The sequence below is a fragment of the Oxyura jamaicensis genome, chromosome 1 (genome assembly GCF_011077185.1).
Source record: "Oxyura jamaicensis isolate SHBP4307 breed ruddy duck chromosome 1, BPBGC_Ojam_1.0, whole genome shotgun sequence".
Taxonomy (NCBI): domain Eukaryota; kingdom Metazoa; phylum Chordata; class Aves; order Anseriformes; family Anatidae; genus Oxyura; species Oxyura jamaicensis.
Window position 1 is genome coordinate 82,638,201 of NC_048893.1, and position 12,141 is coordinate 82,650,341.

The 12,141-nt window shown below is 48.8% G+C and overlaps 1 protein-coding gene across 1 annotated transcript; it reads left to right on the forward strand.

Annotated features, from left to right (window-relative positions):
- Positions 1–2,867: 2,867 nt before the first annotated feature.
- On the forward strand, positions 2,868–12,138 carry VTCN1 (V-set domain containing T cell activation inhibitor 1). The gene is made up of 6 exons (XM_035314756.1): positions 2,868–3,279; positions 4,940–5,004; positions 6,566–6,913; positions 9,123–9,401; positions 11,205–11,356; positions 11,903–12,138. Exons 1-5 carry the CDS (start codon positions 3,164–3,166, stop codon positions 11,324–11,326), a joined length of 930 nt encoding a protein of 309 aa, XP_035170647.1. The 5' UTR covers positions 2,868–3,163; the 3' UTR covers positions 11,327–11,356; positions 11,903–12,138.
- Positions 12,139–12,141: the final 3 nt, after the last annotated feature.

The following is a 12,141-nucleotide window of genomic DNA, read 5'->3' on the forward strand; positions in this document are numbered from 1 at the left end:
AGAAGAGAAGAGAAGAGAAGAGAAGAGAAGAGAAGAGAAGAGAAGAGAAGAGAAGAGAAGAGAAGAGAAGAGAAGAGAAGAGAAGAGAAGAGAAGAGAAAGAAGAGAAGAGAAGAAAAAATAAGTTGATGAACATGAGGAGGGGCTTTGAGAGGCAAGAGGATGACTTAGTTCCTAGGTAGGGAAAACATGGGAGGGTAGCTGGAGAGAAAAAAAGCAGAAAAAACAAGAGACTGGAAGAGGCCCTGCAGCCTGGAAGACTCCATGTGGGGTGCCTCTAGGGCAGAGTATCCTATTGTGGTAATTTTCCTTCCTCAGAGGAGGCAAAGCACACTGGTGGCAAAACTGCGCTGACAGCTCCGTGCACGAGTGTCTAGTTTGACCCCAGAAGATCACAGGAGCAGCGCAGAAGCTGGCCCAGCAGGGCTTCTTGTCCTTCCCAAGGCAGGAAGTGGTCCACAAGGGTGCTCTGACCATCTGGGGTACCACGTCAAGGCAGACCCTTACAGCAGCACACTGGCAGCATAGGTGGATTCACCTATTTCCAGCCCAGGGTGGCTCACCACCTCACGGTTTTGAGGTGAGGGCTTGCTCTGGCCGCTGCTGTTTCCACCTTCCCTTCAAGGTGAGGTGAGGCCAGGCTCATGCAGAGCTGATAAGACAGTGCCAGGCTCTCCTTCCAGCCTCCAGGGTGGGTCCACTGGTGCATCCATCTGCGGTGCCTCTCTTGACACCATCATTACTGATGTGGGATGTGAGGCTAGAATGGTCTCCAACATTTTTGGCCAAATCCCAAGGATAGCTTTCATATTTTTCAGCTTGCTGACCGCCTTCACCTCTCTTGAATGTTTCATCAAGTTTTCCTGCTTGTCAGCCTGCTACAACCCCATCTTCTGGTTCTTCTCCTTCACAGATAATTCTCCAGCTTTCAAGTGATGATGAAATAAGGCATGAACTTGCTGTGAGGGAACTTTTCTGGAACAATTATTACTTCTGAACAAATACATGAGTTGTACCACGAAGGGCATGTCTGGTTCTTGTGCCCATGCCTCCCACAGACCACTGAATGTCTTCTTGCCCTCCCCCCCCCTTCCTTTATTATTACTTTTTTTTCCTGACCCACTTTCAGCCCTTCCTGCCCACACTGTTCCCTCATGCGGGCAAGAGGCAGCGTGTGATGTGGCCAGCTCTGGGGCACCAGCTGATGGGCCCAGCAAAACTGGTAACCCTTTGTGCCTGCTGCAGTCTTCCCCTCAGCCAAGAAAGCCGATGTCTCTTCTCCAGACACTCACCAGCTTTCAGACCATGTGGGACCAGATTCTGCTGTCATGTCTGGTGGGATATCACTAATAAATCCAGAAGTGGTAAGAGCTGAGAGGACTGCGTTATCACAGATCCTTATTTTTTTTTTTTCCTGTCAAATATCCTTAATAGCTCATTTTTTACCTTACAAACATATGGAGAGGGGTAATTTCCAGCTTGAGAGCTACTCTGTAATTAATGTGATGTTACCCCAGGTGAATGGGACTTGCCCTGGTCATGCCAGCGCTGTCTGTGCCTGAGACAGACCTGTTTTTCCAAAGTGGAAGTAACCTGATCGTCGCCCCAGAGTTAACCAGTGCTGAAAGGAGACGCCTGGTTTTCACAGTGCGCCAAAGGCAGCTGTAAATCAGGCATCACTGAGGGCAACAGGATGTTTCTGAAAGTTTATTTCCCACCAGATGAGATGGCCTAGAGCTATTCTTAGCTTCTAGTAATGCCTTGATAATTTACGACAAGTTTGGTAATCAGTGGAATGCTACAAAATAAATCAGACTAAAAAGTGTTATTCCTTGCCAAAGCAGGGAGGAAGTGAAAACTGTATAAAGTCTGCATTTCAAGTTTAAACTGCAAAATTTAAAGTTTAAACTGCAAAGTTTAAATTGCAAAAATCAAGGGGCGTAAGTGATTCAGAGATCTCCCTTCCTCGGTTCCATTCAGAGGCTGTAGGATGAAGGACGAGCTTTCAGTAGCAGCCCATATCGGAGCATTGGAGTAGGCCCTGTCCACACCTCAGCCGCAGAGCTCACACAGGGCGTTCAGGTAGCTCCTCTGCCTGTAGAGCAAGTGGCTTCACAGCCAAGGTCCCACACTGAAGCCTGAACGGATGAGGTAAACCCAAGGGTAGTCACTGTTGAAAGGGGAAGGCCCAACCCTGGCTCCTCTGTCCTTGCTGCAGGCCACAGTGTCCTTCCCCACGGCCCCCTCACTGCTGACTAGAAAACTCTGTTAATGTGTTGTGCACCACATCTGCACGCGTTCGTCCCTCGTAGCAGTGGCCAGGCTCGTCTGCGGTTGAACTGTTATCCAAAAGACTAAGCGCACAGGCCTGAAATCTTGGGGATGTACACTTGGATGGTCGCTGTGCCCCTCAGGGCGTAACCTCTCCTGAACCTTTCTTAGCCTTTGCAGCCAATTTGGTCATTGACCTCTGCCCTTATCCCCAAGAGTTACTCAGCCTAATCCCAGCCTCAAGTGAGTCCAGACACGGAGGGAAGGGCTTGGAGAGTCTGGTCCAGTTACTTTCCTTTGCATCCTCTCATGTCCACCATAACGACAACTCTGAAAGCAGCAGGAGCTGAGCTCAGAGAAGTAGTTTGGTCTGGAGGAGTTCAGCAGAAGAAAACAGCAGTCAGAAAAGGGGCCATTGCCACACCAGCATGGTTCTTTTGAGCTCAGAGGAACCCCTTAGCACAGCTCAGAGAGGCAGGAGAAGATGCAAATGGGGCCAGGAAAGGGACCCACAGGTGGGACCTGTCTGCCCAGGGCCAACAGCATGACTAGAGATTTTAGCAGGGAGACCTGAGCTAGTCCTGGATATAATGCAACCCACCGGTGATGGGTCAGCTGTGGATCTGCATGGGAGACTGCTGCACTCTGACCTCAGGATCATCCAGCTACCATACCATGAACTGCGTTATGCTTTATTTTAAATCCAATTAAGTGTTTCTTTAATGGATGGTGTAGGAGGTCTCCCCTGATCCCCAGTGACTTAACCAGTCAAAGGCATGGCGGGGGGAGCTGAGATGCTCCATGCTTCCTCATTCCTGAGAGTTCACAGCTTGCTCTCACCACCCCTTAGCTGAGTTCAGTTATTTAAGCAGGACAGCCTGGGAGAATGCATCATGCAAAGGACAGGAGCTGTGCTGAACACTGCGTGGGTCCTTCGGGCACCTGGAGTTTGGCTTGTCTTTGCAGGTGCAGCAACCATGGCATCCCAAGGCCAGGTCATATTCTGGAGGTATGGTATTATCTGCGTCTGCTTTGGGACAGAGAGAAGGGAGGGCACTGCATTTTCCAGACTCCTTGACTGCATCGTTCTGCTGCCAGAAGCTTTCAAGAGAGCAGTTCTTTGCAGCTTGACTATACTGCTACTGAAATACCAGAGCAGCTTCTTTTACACGATCAGTAAGGCCATGCAGCTGTCAGACACTCATGCACAGGTCGTTGACTGCAGCCAGGATGGAGATGTGTGTCCTAGAGACTCTGCATGCATGGATTATACCATCTGGGATTTGAATGCTGTTATAGGTTGGGGCATTGATGGCTTGAGAAAGGATCTGTGTGCCTGCTCTCGCAGCTTGGGGTTGGCCCTCAGACAGTTGCTTAGGTCTCCATCACAGCAGCAGCTGGGAGGAGGATGGTGTGTGTGTGAGTGGACGTGACCTCTCAGGCATGAGCTGTGCTCTGGCTTTGTCACATCGGGCAGCAAGGAAGAGCTAAACAGTAATATTTTATGGACCTTTTCACCGATGGAAGTGCACTCATTAGTAGGCATATTGTAACGTGGTGTAAACATCCACTGGGCATCTTATTTCTCAAGTGACTGAGTGCATGTAGCAATCAGGCCTGTTAACTCTCCAGAGACAGACAGCCCAGCTGGCTCTTCTCAGGGAAATGCAATGACCGACGGGTGTGAAAAAATGCGCGCCTGCCCCTTGCTGCTCTGAGAGCAGTCCTCCAGCCCTGCCAGTGTCCTTTTCTGCCCTGGCAGCTGTGTGCGGCAGGTCACTGCAAGCAGCTGGCTCCTTCGAGGCCATTGCCTCCTCGGGCTCATCTTGAAATGCAGAAATGGCCCAGGGAGGGAGGAGACTTTCTGGAAGCTTCAGAGGAGCAGGGGGAGGTTGTTGTTGATTTCAGGAAAAAAAAAAGGGGGGGGGAAGATCACAAAATAAAAATGATGCTTGAGAAATGTAGAGCTCTGCAATCATTAACTGCTCATGGGAACCCCAGATACCCATCCTTTTTTGCTACCCTTCTTTCTCACTGCACTGCTCGTGCTGGGAGGGTGAAGGGGTGCAGCAATGTTCCCCTGGGCTCAGGCAGCTTGTGGAGCAGACCTGCTGCTCGCATGGGCCCCCAATGTGCGTAACCACCCAAAACCAAGAGCTGCAGTCCCCTGGTTATAAACGCAGCCTGGTGGAACCCAGGAGCAGGTGTGACACCCTCCTCTGTCCCCTGTTCCAGCCCGTCTTCCCCTTCTCCCATCCCGGCTGCTTCACGCAGGAGGGACTTGCCCACATGGTGCAATTCCCTACAGCTCCTTATCAGCCCTGCAATCACGGCGTCTGTGGAGATTCAGGCAAGATTTCGTAAGCAACCGATGCAGGCTCATGGTAAGTGAGCAGTGCAGTTTTACGAACACCACAGGCCCTCTTGCAGGAAGCTGCCAGATGTGCTGGGAAAGTTGTGTTCTCCTCCCTAGACTCTGATGCAAAAGCCACTTCTCCCTCTGTGCACGGGGCATCCCAAATTCAGCCAGCTCACAGTTTCCAGACCACCTTGCTTTAGGGCTGCAGCTCATCTGCCTCCACCTCCTTCCCACCAGCAGCTCTGCGGAAGCACGCCGGGTGTGAGGGAGGTGGGCTGCATGGTAATGTTGTCCTTTTTTCCCCAAACAGCTTGACCATGGTCATTATCGTCCTGGCTGCAGTGATTGCCCTGATCATCGGGTTTGGTGTCTCAGGTATGTGGCTGCTCAGATTTCTTGCTGGTGCCAGGGGGTGATGAAATCCTGCCCCGGCATCTGTAAGCTCCATCCCAAGCATGGGCTGAGGTGTGGCACCATGTGGAAGTGCCAACTACCAACCTTTAATTAAGGCCTGATTTATAGCAATTGCGTGCAAGACGATTGAAGGAAGATTGCATGCGTGACTTCAGTTCTGACATTCCTTGGCAAAGTATCTCCATGGCATTAAACCACATCCTGGCTCTTGCGTAGCCCTCCTAAAGTACAGAAAAAGGGAAAATCTACAACATATCCATCACTGAAGAAGCCACCTGCAAAGCATTGCTGGTCACACTTGAACCCAGCCTTGCAGTGCTGTGGTGCTAACGCAGGGCATTGTCCTCTCCGAGACGCTATGCTATGCTCCTAGGAGCCTGTGAGCTCTTGAATGGTTTAAATAATGCCGAGATTTATGCACACAGGGTGAAGAACAGTACTTGGCACTCAGAGCTCGGTGAGGAAATCTCTCTTGGCTCTGAATTTCTGAGAAAACTTGTCACAGGCACGCATGAGCCCCGTCTGCTTGGGGGGCAGCTCTGATTTTGCCCCAGGAAGTGAATTCTTGACCTGTGCTTTCACAGCGGAATTACAGACAATTTTTTTTCTGTTGTGTTTTTTGTTATCTGGGGTTCTGGTGTGCAGGCAACTGAAACATCCACCTCCATCTGCTGCTCCTGGGAAGCCAGCTGACAAAAGGGGTGGGTAAGCGTGGAGCAGCCTGCGCTGCTGGAGGTTTGGTGCTGTGTTAGCTGGAATTGTCCCAGGGCTCGGAGCCCCAAACCTGAACACACAGAAAGATCTGAAGATACTGTCCTCCTTCTCCCAGATGGGGGGGATGAGGGCTGTACTGGGAAGCGTCCTCCAAGATGGGGCATGTTGCCCCAGTCACTTGGAGGTGACAAAAATGCCTTGCTGGGTGTCCTCAGCATGTGCCAGGCAAGGATACGAGGGGACAGGCTGCATGGGAAAGAGGAGACGGCTCAGGGCAGGAGCTGACTCTCAAGCTCACGGGTTAGGCTTCAGCTTGAGGAACAATCTGTGTCCCCAGGGAAGGGAAATGCTGATTTCTTTTACACAGAAAATGGTTGTGGTTCCAGTAAAGGTGAAAGAGCAACCTTTTTATTTCCCTGCCAACATTATGCCTTGCAATCAGTTTTATATTGCACAAAGAGAGGTTACAGCTAAGAAACAGCATGAAAAACATGTTTTGGCAGAAAAATCCCATATAGAACTGAGTGAGTGAGAAAAGACCATGTTAATTCTTCTGACTGGTTCCTACAACCAGATACGTGAAGCAACTTTTTGAAGCAGACTGACTGCTACAGAAATGCTCCTGTGCGCTGTCTCAGTCAACCATTCCTGGGGGTCTCCATCTGGTAGGCGCACCAGCGTATCGATGAGGTGCCCTCACTAGCTTCCAGGGCCCATCATGTCTGGATGGGGCTGATGTCCCCGCGTGGGGTGGCCTGGCCTCTCTCCACACCCACCTTCCTCACACCACTCTGCTTTCTCCTCGCAGGAAAGCGCTCCATCAGCGTCACCGCCTTGACATCCCCTGGGAACATCGGCCAGAGCGGCCTCTTGGGCTGCACCTTCGAGCCCGACATCAGGATGGGCAGCATAGCGATTCGGTGGGCAAAGGCTGGAGTGGCCGGGCTGGTTCACGAGTTCAGAGGGGGGAAGGACCACCTGCAAGAGCAAGACGTGGAATTTCAGGGCCGCACGGCGGTGTTTGCGGACCAGGTGATTGGTGGAAATGCTTCCCTGGAGCTGAGGGTCGTGAAGCTGTCCGACGCCGGTACCTACAGGTGCTCCGTCACCACGTCCCGAGGGAGCGGGGTGGCGGAACTGCAGTACCAGACAGGAGGTGAGGAAATGCTGCCCAGAGATACAGAAAATAAAATCCTGCTGTGAAACATAGGCTGGCGCAGCCAGGTCTGGCCACTAGAGCAAGTTGCCAGGAGAGGTTGTGGAGTCTCCCCCCGGAGATCTTCAGAAGCCACCTGGACATGGCCCTGGACAACCTGCTCTAGGTGGCCCTGCTTGAGCAGATTGTCGGGCTAGATGGCCTTCAGAGGTCCCTGCCAACCTCAGCCCTGCTGTGGTTGTGTGACCTGCCTGAGGTTACTCAAGTGCTGGAGCTGGTGTGAGCAGTTGCCACCATGGGGCAGCCCTCCACACCTGGGTAGGACAGGTCTGATGGTGGTCATGAGGATCTTCTCCCAGAGAGGTTGGTTTGGTGAAACCAGCCTTGCCGAAGGACTTGCACATGTCTTAGAGGGGGAAAAAATCCCAGATGAAAACTGCTTGTGAGGTTTGGAAACGTTAGTTTTGTGAAGTGCCAAATTCGATTGTGTGGCTTTACCGTATCCGTCATCCCATGGCGTGACACAAACTGAAAGCTGACACTTTTTTTTTCCCACCTCTATGAAGTCCCAAAGGGCAGGAAGTGCTGCATGGCTTTGTTGATTTTTTTTTTTTTTTTTTTTTTTGATCATGCCCCAAACTTCTGAGTGTCCAGAGCAGGAAAAATAATTACATGTAAGAGAACAGGATTTTTTTTTTTCCTTTTCCAGAGGTGCTAATGGCCTTACTCTCTCTTTCCATATCCTTGTTTCAGAGAAAGGAGATTATTTTAGCACTTTTAGGCATTTTTTTTTCTTACATTTACCACACGTAGCCTACTAGCTACTTAACTGACTGCAAAGAGCCTCTATTTTTAGGATGGGCATTGCTAAATGATTTTCCAAAGATCCAGATTTTTTCCCTGTTAAAGACAAAAGATAACCTTTTCTTTCTGGACTTAAGATATATCTCCAGCCAGAACTGCTGCATAGTAAAAATTCTACCGTATTCAGAATCTTTTCCTGTTTTTATAATTTATATATAATTTTTTTAAAAAATGACTCCCAAAGCAACAATCTGCCCATATCATAGTTATCTGAAGTATTACATATTTGCTAGATTGAACCAACCTTAAAAGGTGCACTGATAGAGCTGAATTTTCACTTACGGGTGTTTAATTCTTCTAACACCTCTGGCCTTGGTCATCCCATTCCCTACTGGCACAAAGCAACGTGCTTCCACTAAGCTCAGCAGTGTGTTTTGTTGTCTCTGGTTCTTTTTAATGAATCTGTGGTGAGTTATACCAACTACAAGATGCAGACAACATGAGTCTGTACAGGCAGGTGGTCTTAGTGTTTCTCTGGCTGGCTTTTGCTGGCACCCTTGAGGTCCTAGCACACAGCTTGAGCTCGGGGCTTAGCAGAGGAAAGAGGGTCCACAGCTTTTCCATGGTATCTTGCAGTTGCAAGGATTGAAGAGCAGCTTGTATCTACCCTTCCTTGAAACCATGTGAATCTGCCTGCTTTTGTGTTGGTTGATTCTGTGTGCAAGGTAATCCACACAAAGGCAGCAGAGAGAACACATGAAATGCTGTATTAGATTTTAGTTCTGTTGAAAGTGATGACTCTAAAAATGCTCTCTTAAAAGCTGTAATTTCTCTTAAGTCCACATGGGAAATACAGTGAACATAAAGAGGTGTTTTTTGTTTGTTTGTTTGTTGTTTTTTTTTTTAGGAGACAAAGGCTAAGATGAATACAACTGAGTCTGTAATAGCTTTAAATGCTTTGTTCAACCCAGGAAGGTTGGTCCAAGCCCTACAGCCCAGGCCACACCTTCACCTGCTGCCATCCCCAGCAGATTCAGGTGGTGCTCCCCATGGCTGCAGCCCCATTTAGTGTGAGAGCTACAGCACAAGGCTGTAGGTGTTGGTCAGCTGTTGTTACCAGGCTTGTAAGTGGTAAGCAGAATTGAAAATGGCAAAGCTGTGCCACAACCTCAGATCTTGTCAAAATGACGTGCCTTGCCCCAGGCATCTTTGCTCCTCTGTGTTCACCCCCTTGCAGCCCAGCCTGTACAGCCCACGTTTTGTGTGGCTACGTGCAGCGCTGAGAGGCTGAGCTGTATTGCCCTAGAAATACCTGTAACTGCCAGGCAGGCGCAGCTGGGCATCTTGTGCCCAGTTCCTAGACATTTGCTGCCTTCTGACTCTCCCCCTGCTTTCCCTCCCCAAGCCTTCAGCACCCCCCAGGTCCAGGTGGAGAACAGCAGCAGCGGGGACACGCTGCAGTGCGAAGCACCGCGGTGGTTCCCCCGGCCCACCGTGCACTGGACAGCCTACAGCGACACGGGGATGTGCCTGCCTCGGGCTGCCAACACCAGCTACGAGCTGAACTCCGAAAACATCACCTTGAAGGTGGTCTCCCTGCTGCATAACATTACTGCTAACGCCACCTACACCTGTGTGATTGAAAACAGCATTGCCAAGGCCACAGGCGACATCAAGGTGACAGGTAGGGTTTACCACCACCCGGAGACCACGTGCATGGCAGGGGGGAGAAGAATGCATCCGTGCATGTACTTTTGCTCCTGCAGCACTGCCTGCCCTGTGTTGGTGAGGGGTTTCCGTAAAGGAAGGGAAGGCAGGGGACCACTGCTTGCTTTCAACTGCTGGATCCCGAATAGCAAAAAGTTATCTGGTGGATTGGTCAATATTCCCTTCTCCAAATAGGCAGATGCCCAAACCTGTCAGATGTGTCTGTGGATTGCATTAAATCTAAATGCAGGCACGTCTCTCTCTGGGGCAATGGAACCGGTCTGTGTTTGGTCCTGCTATGTCAGACCTTCTCCATGGCAACGATTCCTCCCTTGGCACGGGGACAGAAAGGGCAGGGAACAGGAAGGAAGGATGGACACACTTCATAGGAATGCATTCCTTCCTATCTTAACAAAAGCCAAACAACCCCCCCCAACTTTTGCCATTTTCTTTAGCCAGTTCAGTTTAGATCACTTTTTTTGTGACACACCAGGATGCCATTACTTGGGACGAGTGACAATTTCTCTGACTGCAGCCCGCCCCCTTTATTTAAAAATCCTTATTCACAGGAAAGCAAACATAAATATATATATATATATATATATATATATAAAAGGCTTAGCTGGAATTTGTGGCGTTCTACAATTTGCAGTCATAGCTAACGTGCTAATAGTAGCATGACCTAGGATTTAGCAAATGAACTAGATCTTTTCAAACTAGTTCAGGCATGTCTGCACCACACTAGGATCACTAGACTAATAGGTCTTCATTTTTCCTGGCATTAGACTCATTTGTTAGTTCGGTTCCTACAAGGAAAAAAAAATGTCAGTGCTTCTCTAGAAACATTGGGATAGACTTCACAATCCTATCTGATTGCCTTAACAATCAACTACTGCCACCTCCACACGTATATTAAAGGAAGTAAGTAGTCACTTAGGTAAAATACCTACGCCTTAACAGCAGTGCATTTACAGAACAGAATCTGACCCATAAACTACGTGCAAGACCTGGGATCCTAGACCTTGGTTTGAAAGGAAATGTGGCTGGGTTTAAGGACGCTATTCAATTATTTGTCATCTACACCGTCCTAAATCTTCAGCCTCTTATTTAAAGGCAAACCGGTGTAGGCAACACTTACCAAGAGCAGGGATAAGATTCGTAGTAGCACTCGTTAATAAGACCGTCAGACACTTACTACTGGCAATATGATAGTGCATATATGACCAAAACATAGCTAAGTATCTGTGCTCCGTACTGATATTATCAGTCAGATGTGTCAGTCATTCTGAAGATTAATAAATTAAATACAGGAACACTGTACTGGAGGGAACCCTTTGTATACTTCAACTTTGCTATCTCAGGCACATACATCACAGAATCCTAACAATTTTAGAATTTATTTTCTCATCCTCTCCCCCACTAACTGGAAAACCATTGAGGGTCTTGCAGCTGTAAAACTGGTATTTACAATCAATTTTTAATATCATAGGATATCCTGAGTTAAAAGGGACCCTCAAGGATCATCAAGTCCAACTGTTGGCTCCCCACTGGACCACCCAGAAATCAAACCATATGTCTGAGAGCGTTGTCCAAATGCTTCTTGAGCTTGGGTATCTTTTCCTACTGTACATCAAAAGGGTCATAGCTCTTCTGCAGCAAGTTCCAGCACAGGAGGCAGGGCCTACCAGTATTCAGAAAAACGAGGAGGAAGAAATACACTCATTTGGCTTTTCTTCCGTGTTCTTCGTTCTGGTAGCCTCTCACTATTCTTCTGCTACAGATCTGAGAGTTACCAGGGGGACCAACTTGCAGCTGGTGAACCTGAATGCAGAGTCAGCGTCCTCCTCCCTTCCAGCCTGTCACTGGGTGCTTCTGCTTCCCGTGTGCCTGCTGTCGGTATAAAACAACTGGAAACACTGCTGGACCAAGGAGGTGAGCTTGGAAAGAGAAACCGATAAGCATACGTGCTTGGTACGATACGTGGAAGCTCTTGCTGAGTTCTGTTACAGCAGCAGGCTTAACTCAGAGAACGAGAGGACATAACTTCCTCCTGCCTACAACCTTTCTCCATGCTCAAAGTTAGGTGGGGCGCATGACTTGGCCCCACCACAGGCTCCCTGATGGCTTTTCTCATCACTTTCTGCAACTTCAGATGTTCTCCTCTTACATTGTCTACACCATCACTTATTCTTCCTTTCATTTTCCCTTCATGATTCTATGATTTTATTTTCCTTCCCTCCTCAACCTTCTCTTTGACCCTAAAGGCAGACTTCTGGCTCGCTGTTCTGAGCGCTCTCTGACCCTCAAATACAGTTCATAGCTGCAAGGCCAGGTGCAAAAAAAAAAAAAAAAAAGGGAAAAAAAAGAAAAAAAGGACAGAACAAATGCCTTTGGTATTGATTAGCATTGAAGCAAACTCGTGATGGAGAGCTACAAAAAAAATAGCTATAAAATGATCATCTCTGTCCATCCATGCAGTCATTACAGCTACTCTGACGCAGAACATGCTTCATGCTTTCCTCCCTCTTGGGTTGAGACATTTTTAAAACCAACTCCCAGTTCCAAGAGCACGTAGGGGCACTAAGCGAAGCCAGTTGGTTTTTCCTTTGTATTTCTTACTCATGCCAACAACAGGATGCTTTGGCTTCAGAAAGAGAGTGAGGATTGTGATAAGGACAGTTGCATAAATAAAGGAAAAACTCCGATCATAGGAACGA

Excerpts from the sequence above, each read along its gene's own strand:
- VTCN1 (XM_035314756.1), top strand. The coding sequence starts at position 3,164 with ATGCAAAGGACAGGAGCTGTGCTGAACACTGCGTGGGTCCTTCGGGCA. Across the intron at positions 5,005-6,565 it reads CATCGGGTTTGGTGTCTCAG|GAAAGCGCTCCATCAGCGTC; the intron begins GTATGTGGCTGC and ends TTCTCCTCGCAG. Across the intron at positions 9,402-11,204 it reads AGGCGACATCAAGGTGACAG|ATCTGAGAGTTACCAGGGGG; the intron begins GTAGGGTTTACC and ends CTTCTGCTACAG.